General features: G+C 39.1%; 1 protein-coding gene across 5 annotated transcripts in view; it reads right to left on the bottom strand.

The window, feature by feature from the left end:
* The window catches only part of PPP1R9A (protein phosphatase 1 regulatory subunit 9A), a 231,490-nt gene that overhangs the window by 87,371 nt on the left and 132,044 nt on the right, over positions 1–12,075 (bottom strand). For all 5 annotated transcript variants that reach the window (XM_040964969.1, XM_040964971.1, XM_040964970.1 and 2 more), the window contains exons 3-4: positions 6,696–6,816; positions 2,052–2,156 (exon numbers count right to left, since the gene is read on the bottom strand). In XM_040964969.1, the coding sequence (XP_040820903.1) occupies positions 2,052–2,156; positions 6,696–6,816 (226 nt within the window). The remainder of the gene's footprint in view (positions 1–2,051; positions 2,157–6,695; positions 6,817–12,075) is intronic.

Raw genomic sequence — 12,075 nt, 5'->3', positions numbered from 1 at the left:
TATTAGTAAATAATGAAGAGCTACCCCTTAAAATACACCCCAGAGATTACTTTTAACCTGCTAAAATCAAGAATATATTTTCTCACATTCAACTAATAAAGACACTGCATTTCGTGATTCCAATCAGTTCAGCTCCTGAGCTTATCCCTTTGAGGGAGCTAATGAGCCTGAAAGTCCCATGTCCACATCAAGATATTTGCAAAATTAATTGGGAAAGTAGACATTCACTTATACAAGACAAAACAAGATATCCTATAACCTCAAGGCCACAGCACTGTGAAGCTTCAGAGAGAACAGAACACTAATAGAGGAGGAGAGGGCTCTAGCAGGTTCTCCCCCATGGGGAAGGTCTAAAAGGAGGAGAGCATCTCGGCAGAAAAAGAGGCATAAAAGCAAAAATACACAAGTCAAGTCTGCAGAGTGACGTCATAGCAGGATGGCGTCCCCGATCATGTGTGCGAATGAGGGCGGTGGTAAGATGAAGGGATGAAGGATGCTTGCTACCAGAGCTTATGTTCTACAAAATGTCAACACCGCTGACGGCTTGTCCTCCCTTCAGGGTCACATGGAAAAGGTGCATTCCCTTTGCAAAACTGCACTGACGTTGCTCCACTGGGTTAGCAAGAAACGGATCACGCTGAAGGACAGAGGCAGTGACATCAGCGAAAGTTAGAAAGCTATTTGCAATTGTACAGGTCTGAATTGATAGCAATTACATGCTCAACAGTCAGAAGGAATGGTAAGAGATGACTATATGATTTCATGTAACTATAAACCATGACCCATCTGAGATATGATCCTAATATGTTAATGTACAGCTTCATTTTCAAATTAAAAGTCTGATGGACAGCCTCAAAGCAAAACTTTAGTCCAAAAGGAAAAAGTGCTCCCTTAAGTGCACTGAGCACTCTGCAGAGAACCCACGGCCTTTAGTGAGGGGCCCCCTGCTGCAGCTCTGACAGGACACACAGCTCTGCCACACTCATATCTTTTACTTTACTCTGTGAGTATTTTAGAAGCCCCAGCACTACGCTGAGGGGCTGACTTTCATAGAACATCTCTTGAACACACAAAGGCAACTCCAGTACAAAAGTCTAAGGTTTGAAACTCAAACTCATGAGTGGACAACATGAAGTACGGTGTAATAAAATCCTAAGGTTCCCTTCTTTATGGCAATGTTAGTTCCTCAATATTTTCAGAACTGCAAGCTTCATTGGGTGAGAACTCTAATCCCCATTCATAATTTCACATAATAAACAATGTCTCCTTAATGCGTTCCTTCATAGGATTTATGAAAAAGTAAGGACATAGCAATGCTTTTATTAAAAAAAAAAGGAGGGCGGGGGGAATCCGTGGCCACATAGAACTGACTTCAAACCCTGACCTTCAATGCCACAGGACTGCTTGCTTATTATTTAGTTCTTCAAGCTATAGTTTCCACAATTCTGAAACTAGATATAAATTTCAAGGTGCCAAAGATTGCACATTCTAACACACTCAACTAAGTAAGAAAATTTATAGTCCTTCAAAGACTGGTTCTGGTTGATTCTTTAAAATAGAAAGTAGGCTTTTAAAATGCACTCATTAGCCTCAAATCAGCCAGTTTATTTTTTCAAATAAACGCATAATAGGATGTCTGAAAACTCATTTAATTTTCAGTTCAGCATACTACCAGTTCCCTGAGAGAGATATGAGGCCCATTCATATTTATGGTGCCAATAACTAAAGTTTCTATCCTCCCAGCAATTCTTACTATATTAACAATAAGACTACTGATATATCTTAGCAATTACGCATACTGAATCACATGAACACACACCTGACCTCATGTCTTTCTGCAATTTTATGATACCTAATTCAATATCACATAACAACAACAACAAAAAAAACCTCATTACAAAATAAGAACAGAAATCTAAAACTAAAGACTAAGCATTTAGTCAAATAAAATTTTCATTGATCACATAGTTATCAACAAAACTAAAGGAAATTGAAAATCAAAACAGAATGTAAAGACACTGACTTGCATATATTAGAAACTGCATGTTTACCTGACATTGCCCTTGGTGTTTCTGAGAACCGTTGCAGCAAAATTCTGGGTGACACCCACCAAGCTGACTCCATCCACCTCCACAATCTGGTCGTTGACTTGTATTCTACGGAAAGAAGAAGAAAATACAATCTATGACCAATTTGTCTGGTAATTCACTGCCACCCCCCAAAAATGAGACGGCAAAATACTTGACTTCTAAGACACTCTCACTTGTCTTTAACACACATGCCTAGATGCATTACAAAAAAAGTCAAGGCTCCAGTATTATTTGAGAATAATTTTATTTCCTTCACTGCTTCCATAAGGCTAACTATCAAACTAAGCTTTTTAAAGTAACTACCAAACTAACTTTAGTATTTAACGTCCTGAGGAAATTTTGAAATAGAAAAAAAATTGCATGCATGAGTACACACAATATATATACATTTATATATTTACACAATTCTTTTGTACTCTTATTTTCCATTTTACAATTCTATAGGTTTTGGGTTTTCTCCCCTTTTCCTTCCTTCCTTCCCTCTCCTCCCCAACGCCCCTTGCATCTTACAATACTAGGGTCCCTCAGCTGTAGTCTCAACTCCAGCATTCCACTCGTTACACGTTTTATGACATTGTAGTATGAGCAATGAATTTACTTCTGCTTCAAAAACTCAGCTTGTGGATCTCAATCTTACTGAGATCTCTCCATGCCCATTACAACTGTAATTATAATTAATACATTTTAAGAACCACACAGTGTTTTGTGAATATATCATAATATACAAATCCATTATTGTGAAGATGGACAAGCCTGTTGTTCTTCGATGATACTTTAATAACACTTTCATACTTGACTTCCTAAATACATGTATGTTTCTCCAGTCTACAGGTGAGCATATTTAGAAATGAAATTCTTGAGTAAGAGAATATAGGCATTTTAAAAATGATTTTTACGTATTTATTTACTGGAAAGCAGAGTTAGAGAAAGAGAAGGACACAGAGAGAAAAGGAGTGAGAGAGGGATATACCATTCACCGGTTCACTTTCCAAATGGCCACAATAACAAGGATTGGGCCAAGATGAAATCAGTAACCAGGAGCCTCCTTCGGGTACACTACGAAGATGTCAGAGGCTTAACCATTTGGGCCATTTTGTCTCCCCAGCCCTTTATCAGGGAGCTGTATTGGAAGTGGAACAGCTGGGACATAAACAAGCACCTATGTGGGCTGCCAGCATATCAGGCAGCAGCCTAACTCAGTAGGTCACAACGACGACTACTATATAGATTCTTTCAAATTTATTACATTTTGGCAAAATCTCCACACCACCAGGAATTGTACGAGCATGTCCTTTAAGTATTGTCAACCATACAGCTTAAGAAGATACGATTGCTAATTTCACTTCTCTAATTACTAGTGTATATGAATATTTCATATAAGCCCTCTTGTACTTCCACAAACTATTAGGTCATTTCTTTTACCCATTTGTAGTTAGTTTTAGGTTGAGAGTTATTTTTCTTATTGCTTCATATAAGATGCTGTTATATAGCTTATACATTATATATCCTGTACCTGAACATTTTCTCAAAGACAATACCTTTGAGACCACTAAAAATAAATTTCAATTTTTTATTATTTATTTTTATGTGTGTTCATCACACAGAGTCCTTATCTCCAGCACATCTACCAATTCAACATAGCGATTATGAAAGGCCAGGAATAGAATGTAGAAGTAGATGGAAAAAACCTGGATAATGGGTGGTAAAAATTCATGATAGCATATTATGTTTTATAGAATGAACTGGAACAGAGAGCTGATTGTCTCCAAATGCAGAGAAAAGAGCAGCAAATGACAAAGGCTGGCTCTCTGGCATGGCTGGTTGAAGTTGTGCAAGTGTGTCTACATGTTACACTGAACCTCTTTTCAAATGGGTACTATTACACCTTAACCTCAAATTTAAATTAACAAAAAATATTTAAAGCAATAAAGATGAGTGTTTAGAGCACTACATAGCATTAGAGAAGTCCTAAGATTCAGACTTGCTTTTAAGAAAAACAGTATGGATAGAGCTGCGCCTTTCTATGGGGGATGGGGTAAGAGGCTGGGGGAAGCAAAAAGTAAGCTTGCGCATTTCAATAGCCAAATGACCTGAAATGATGGAAGCCTAAGGAAATGAGTGTCTTAATGGGCAAGGTGAAAGGACACACGAGGTCAAAGAACTTTCTGAAAGTATCCACCCTCTTCATAGTGATTCGATAAAATCCAGGGAAACAAGAGCAACTGCAGAGACTAAGCACTCAAAAAAAAATTAGCAAAACTGCTGGGAAGATTTAAGTAGAGAAAAAGAAAAAAGCACTTGCCTCATTGATTTGATGGGTTGGTACAGTCAGCTGTTTAGTGACCCGACGATTGGATCCTGAGTGTATTCTAAGGACAGAGCTATCAGGCTAAATATTGGAGGGAGGCATGTGGCCTGTCTGAGAGTGACATGCACATACATGTGCCAACCACATACATATTTACACACGTGTGTGCATGTATGACACCATGTGGGAGGCCTGACCTCAGCCTGGTCCAGCCCCTACTGTTGCAGACATTTGAGGGATGAACGGGTGGAAAGTCTGTCTCACTCCCTCTCTCCCTCTTTCTCTCTTCTCCCTCAGTGTGTGTATGTTCATCTGCCTTTCAAATAAATAAAAATACATATTTTTAAAAACTATGATGCTGGCCCCAGTGAATTTTAGCTCAATTAAAAAAGTGCTAAAAATTTTCATGATGAGAAACACTACTGCCGTTATAAAATCCGAAGAGGTTATTTCTTTTTTGAGAATAAAAGTGAAGATGGCTACCAATAAATTGCTTTCAAAAGCAAAATATTAACCAGCTCACTTTCTGGACGGTGTTGTGGCACAGCATGTTAGCCTGCCATTTTTGAATGCCAGCATCCTAAATCAGAGTACCTTTTGAGTTGCTGCTTTGCTTTTCAATCCAGCTCCTTGCCAATGCACCTGGGAGAACAGTGGAAGATGGTTTTCAGGTACTACCTGGGCCCCTCCCAAGTATTTGGGTCCCTCACCACCCGCATGAGACATTCTGTTGGAGTTCCAGGCTCCAGGCTTTGGCCTGGCCCTGCCCCAGCCACTGTGGCCACCTGAGGACTGAATCCAATGAGTGGAAAAATCTTTGTGTTTCTCCCTCTTGCTGTCACTCTGTCCTTCAAATAAACAAACAGCTTCTTTACAAGTGTGATACATAAGCAGTCAGCTGAACATTCATACAAAAGGTTGATGTCAAACTTCGTTGGTGCAAAATATTAAGCTGAATGCAATGGGTAAATAGACCCCTAAGATACGGTTCCCTCCCCAGAATGTGTGATATTTCTATTGACATGCATCAGCATGGCTTCCTAGGGGAACATCTGCGCATGCCATCACTGGATCCGAGGACAAGATATACAGCCAAGATGGTCTCACCAGAAATTCACAAATCATTTTCAACATAGCTTATTCCCTCATGATAAGATGGTAACTTCTGTTTAATTGAACATTTTAAAAAATAAAAACTATCTTATTCAATGTGCATAAGGAAAAACAGCGGAATTTAAAATGATTTTGGAAGTCACTTTTCTGGGTCTTTTTTTCACTTCCTGCTGCCAGCCCCAGCCTGACATATCAGGACCTCGTGTAAGGGTGAACAGAAATCTTTACATGGTAAGTATTGCGTATCATGAGATGATGAAAGTGAATACAAAAACAAGTGTCTGGTGCTCTGATAAGCATCGGACTTACTTAAGGTGGCTGTTTCAGTGCAACCCCCAGACCCTTGTCCTAGTAGACATCTTAATTCCACACGCTCAGAGGTCCTCAAGAACCTGCGATTCTGGAAATCCCACTGTCAAAATACACATCTCCAGAACTGCCATCCGTGCACATCACAGTTCCTGACTTCCCTTCCACCTGTGTCCTCTTTTTAAAAAATTCCAGAATTGCAGCTGGTGTTGTGGCACAGTGGGTAACACCACTGCCTGCAATGCCAGCACCCGTATGGGTGCTCGTTTGTGTCCCAGCTATCCCACTTTTAATTTAACTCACTGCTAATGGTCTGGGAAAAGCAGTGAAAGATGGTCCAAGTGTTTGGGCCCCTATCATCCACATAGGAGACCCAGATGAAGCTCCTGGCTCCTGGTTTCTTCCAGGCCCAATCCCGGCTATAAGCAGCCTTTTGGGGAGTGAATCAGTGCATGGAAGATCTCTTTTTAATCTTTCCTATCCCATCTCTTTCCATGACTCTCAAACAAATAAATCTTTTTAAAAATAAATAAAAGTGCCAGAACTGTGATCATTTGTTCTGGTATTTCTGCGGTGTAGCTATATGGTGGAACATGCTCTCCAGGCATCCTCATCCATGTTGCTGCCCATGTCCCCATGGTCAGACGAACGGACACAAAGATAGAGAGGCACAGAAATGTGCCTAACCGCTTATCTAATATGTTGAAAGAATGCCAATGTTCAGTGTACAAATCAGAAAATCATTTAGGAATTTTCACATTGCATCTGAGGAACATTCTACAATTTTTTCCTGAAAAAAGTAAAAAAGATACCATGGGGAGCGAGCGACAGACAAGTTTCCTAGATGACTTGCAGTGAACAGTGTCTTTGCTCACCTGCCATCCCGCTGGGCAGCACCGCCTTCGGTGACCGTCTTCACAAATATGCCCAGCTTTTCTAGCCCGGCATCTGCTCCAACACCCATTCCGATGATACTGATGCCAAGACCATCCTCATCTGTAGAGAGGAAAGAGAGATATCCTGGAGATCACATTAGGCTGTGACTAGTGGGAGGTCAGTGGGGTGTTTCTGGTCTCGATCTTGTATTTTCCTAGGAAACATAGAAGGCTTGCCTTGGCAGGATTTTTTTTTCCTAATCCCTGGGAGTAAGGGTACCAAAAGTTTCCTTAGTTCATCTCACTCCACTCCTGCAGTTGGAGAGGCACTGGGCTCTGAGAAAAGGTACGAATTTGGTTACTGAATAATCAATCTGACTTAAACACAGATTGTCTAAATAACCTTCTGAATTATGTTAGGCATAAAAGCACACATGCTCGAACTTGTGCACAACTTTATATAACTGTGATCATAACATATGGGGATTTCTTTTGTATTCTTATGTACTTTTCTTTTTTTCTTGTCCACTCATGCTAGCAAGCCCATGTGAGTTTTTGAGTACTTTGCTATGTGTCAATAACATACAGATAGGTACTTCAGAAATACAATATTTACATATTACACAACAGATACATAACACACATGCATATCTACACAGACACATTTGGTTTGCTTTTCTTTACAGAAACCATATCATAGCTGTTTCTCCCTGCAACTCACTTTTTAGAATTCCATGAGGTTTTGTGGATATTGGCTTGCACAGCTCTAAATCACTTCTAGTAACTATAGGATATTTCATGGTGAGAAATCATGTCTTAGATTCACTTAGAAATCACAAGCTTATCCATATTTTAACTGTCCTCTCAATGAGCATAAATAGTTGAATTCCAATGAAACAAAATGCACAGTATTTTGCGTACCATATTTATTGCTTAACATTCAAAGTTATTTATAGATAGCCTCAAAGTTTTGGCATCCATGATTTACTCATAGCACAAACACCAGCTGATCAGCAGTTAAAGAATATTAAAGGGAGATTGTGCCACCATTCACCAGCACGTGGGCCATTAGATTTCCTCCTCATCCAAATGCCAATTTTTCTACTGAGTGTAGCTGTTTCTTACTTTCATGGCAATCTGCAGTTTCTTAGCGTGTTGCAGATCACACCTCTGTCACCCGTAAGGCACGCCCCTCCCCTGCCCCCTTTAGATCCTTCTCTGTTAGTTTTGTTTAATGCAATAACCTTCAAAGCTTCACATTTTGGATGACTGCATAGGCTCACTTTTTTCCTCCATTTTTGGTTTCCTACTTTGGTTGAGCCTCATTTGAAAGTTAATTTTAGGTGTGAATTTGATAAGATTGCGGACTCCCTAGAAACCTGAAACAGTGCGATTCTGGGCTGTTTGTGAAGCGGTTTACAGGGGAGTTAGTGTGGGAGTCTGGTTGGGCAAGGAGGGGGGAAGATGGACACCACTAGTTGGCCAGGAACTTGGAGACAGAGACAGGTCCCTCCCTGCAGACCTGGCTGCTGCTCTTCTGTCCTTGGCATCACATCAACAGGCTCTCCAGCCCTCTGCCCCAGGCTCTACGCCATCCGGCCCTGGACACCAGTGCCTTCCCTGTTTGGAGGCCACGGGACTGACAGGATGCTATCCCAGGGTCTCGAGTCCACAGTCTACTCCTCAGGAGGTTTCCCAGCTGAAACAGTCACATCACTCAATCGTCTATCAAATCCCTTCTCTTATTTGCATATTCTTATTCCACTGATTTTAACTCTGAATAATAATACAAGGCCCCAAACCCAGATGAAATTTTCTTCAAATATCTTAATTGTTTGCCTTTAATGATTTAGCCCACATGGACTTATTTGCTACCCCATCAAGTAACAAAGGCATCGAACTCTATAAATGCAATCTTCCAGAGAAATGTGCAGCTAGGCCAGAACAATTACTGAAGCCTCTGTTACAGCTAAGTCGAAATGCCATGCATATCACATGGCAAATTCTCAGACACAATACTGCATTTCTCTGGATTTTCTATCATAATCCACTGATTAACTGCTCTGTGAGAATAATTTCAATGTAATTACGCAACCTTTATCTTATTGATAAATCAAGTCCTTCACATTCTTCTTCATACATCTGAGAGCTTTTTTTTCCATATAAAATTTAATATCACTTTACGTAATTTCCTCTCCCAACTCAACCATCTTGACAGCAATATTTAAACTGTACTGAATCTATATTTAAATTTATCAAAAACTTTCTGTACTAAGGATTCTTATCCAAGAATGTCTTTCAGATTTTGTCTTTGATAAATATTCAATAAATTACACATTGTTTTAAATTTAGTATGTATTTTGTTACATTGATACTACTGTAAGTGAATTTAGTATCTTTCCCATTTCTTATTTCTTAATGTGAAATACATATAAAAATGTTAATTTTTATATGAACATGGATCTGACCTCCACTTTCATAAACTGTCTTACCAAGTCTTATATTTTAGAATCAGAATATATTGCTATTAAAAAATACAATTATGACCATTATGGTTAGTGAAATAAGCCAATCCCAAAAGGACAAATATCATATTTTCTAAGGCAGCCTTCATGCAAAATACAAGATTAACAGATACATAGGTAAGCAAGCATGTACATGGAGTAATTTAGGGGAACTGTGTACTAGAGATGATCATAAAGAGATGTGAAGATACAATGCAGTAAGCATCTTTACATCCAAACCAAAGATGAACTCCCAATGAAACTATTAAATGTATTTAGACAACAGGATGCAGGACTCTGCCATTCTCCATACCTACAATGTCAGGATACACTGAAATGGCAGAATGATGGCCTTATGATTGTTTTAGAAGGATTATACTATCATAATAATCTAGGGGAAATTAGCAGGGGAAGGGAGAAATAATAACAATAAGGATATCCATAGGGGCATATCAAGAAAAAGTGATGTTTTTGACTTTTTACTCTCTGCTCCTGCTACAGATCACTTCATTCTGTTTCAGATGAAATGCCGTGTTTCCTCAATTTAGAAACAGATGCTTGCTACTGTGATATGCATAGCTTCTGTGAACTGAAGCAGTTGCCGCCTTGTGCAAATGTAAGTAGAGTTTCTATATGAGAGAATTGTCATCAATTAACTTTCCAAACAACAGTAAGGCCTTGAACTGCTACGTGAGTAGATTTGTTTTTTATAATAAACCACACTACATATTCTTATTTAAAACCCTACTTAGTATTCCTGCATTTTTTCCTTGAATATTTCTATATTTAATATTGCTTCCTTTGAAACTTTAAAATATACATTCATAATGGGAGTTGTACTACCGTAATTTTAGGTTGCAAATGAACGTTTTGTGTGAACTTTTTTTGGGGGGGCTACACTACTTTGACAGCTTTCCTTCATTTTTCAGATTCCAAAGTAATCAAAATAACATTTGATTAATCTGTTCTATAAAGTCAGAATAGAACAACTTGGTTCTGATGACTTTTTAACACATTTTTATTTACCATTCTATTTTCTTCTATAAAAATTGGTTTGTTTTCTTCGAGCTGATTTTGATAATTCATCTATTTTTTAATAAGTGCTAAAGGCTACCCTGGCATTCACTCTACTGCCAAAAAAGATCAGTAACTAACAGCTGGCTTGCTCCGCACATTGCATATATATATTTGTGTTCCATTTATTTGCATATATTTACTTACGATTGTCTTTTGCCAGTAGTGTGAAGGGTTGATACACTTAGTTAAAAATTTGCATCAACTTATTTTATTAGCTTTGTTTTTTGCATTTCTATGTCATTAACATTGCTTTTAGTCATTTTTTCTGCTATTTTTAGTGTATTTGCTATTGTTGCTTTCTGACACATATATTTTTTCTTTTTCCATTTTTAATTAAAAATTAAAAATAAATTTTTTAATAATGTTTACATAGTTGACAGGAATGTATGCTCATGTGTGTCTCCAACTAGGGTGGGGAGGGTCCAGGTATAGAAGAAGGTGGGTGGGACAAATGTTTCAGTTCCTTTTTTTTCTGTTGCATCTGTTGGCAGGGAAGGGAGCTGCTCCTTATTGTCAAACTATATTAACTCCTGGTGATGGGGGAGAGTCATCTGATGACGTGTTAAGAGGCCTCAATGTGGGGAAGAATGTTCCAAGAGTGCTATTTGAGTGATTTTGATAGTTCTAAGACATGGTTGACCTTGTTAACACCATGGTTAAGAAAATCTTTCCTAGGTCTATTGGCTGACTGAGTCCACTTCAAGGTGCATCCACAGACCCAGATACATGCTGCAAAGCTTGCCAGGAGAGTTGTCCAACCTGTTCTGCTTCCCATCCCTGATGAGGCACTCTACATCCTCTGCTGGTCCATGAGCTGCCTGACATGTTTGCTCTGTGTATCTGGGCATGCTATCCCCTGCACAGGCATCAGCAACTGAGAAGGCCTAGCTCTGACACAGGCACTCTGAGGTCAGATCCCATTTCTTAAGCTCTTCCTTGTGCCTGGGGTTTGAGTTGAAGGATCTAGTTGAGAAGGCCTCCCAAGAAACCTCACCTGCGTTAATCTCAAATTTGGTTCTTTGATATGCCAGTTTGTGCAGAGTCTGTCATCTGCACCAGCCAATAAACATTGGTAGATGCAGCTGCTGGGGCAGCCCCACGCACAGCCCCATCTCTTAGGTGAGCCTTACTTCTGAATAAGGCCTCCACTTTGTGTTATAAAATTTTAGAAGAGTAAACCTTTTCAAGATGGTGTGAAACGTTAGATTTAACTTTCTTTTTCCCCAAACATCTACCTAGCAATGTATTATCCATTTTCCAAGTTTCCACAGTATTAAAGAGACTGCTGGAATTTTTTCCAGACGATAGTATATTTTCTTTTTCAGAGACAGTTTTAAGTTGAATGAATCACATTATTCCAGTCTTCTGTTGTCCCTTCTTGCCTTCTGTCTATAGGTCTGGCTATTTCCTTTAGGAAATGTACTGAAACCTGCAATAATTACATTGGATTGTTTTGTAGTTGGACCTTTCAAATTCTGAGTAGGGATAAGGCATACATATAAGAGTTTGTGGAAATGTGTTGCCTACAAAACATTATATTTAAAGAACAACAAAAATAACAGAAGAATAAACACCCATGACCAAGTGTCACAGAACACAGCAGGCGCCCACCAACCACAGTGTCGCTCCTGACGCACCTCTGGCTTGCTCGCCTCTACCACGTACACTGTGTTCACCACTCCTTCATTCACTTACAATCGCTTTAAACAAGTTCCCCTTATTTGTGCATCCCTATATCATGTGCTGCTGTTTTCTCATTGTGAAATTTAAATAAACAGACTTAGCTTCCACTACGACTT

Source organism: Ochotona curzoniae, unplaced genomic scaffold (genome assembly GCF_017591425.1).
Source record: "Ochotona curzoniae isolate NIBS_2020 unplaced genomic scaffold, NIBS_Ocur_1.0 scaffold_3835, whole genome shotgun sequence".
NCBI classification, from domain to species: domain Eukaryota; kingdom Metazoa; phylum Chordata; class Mammalia; order Lagomorpha; family Ochotonidae; genus Ochotona; species Ochotona curzoniae.
This window is presented reverse-complemented; position numbering and strand designations above follow the sequence as displayed.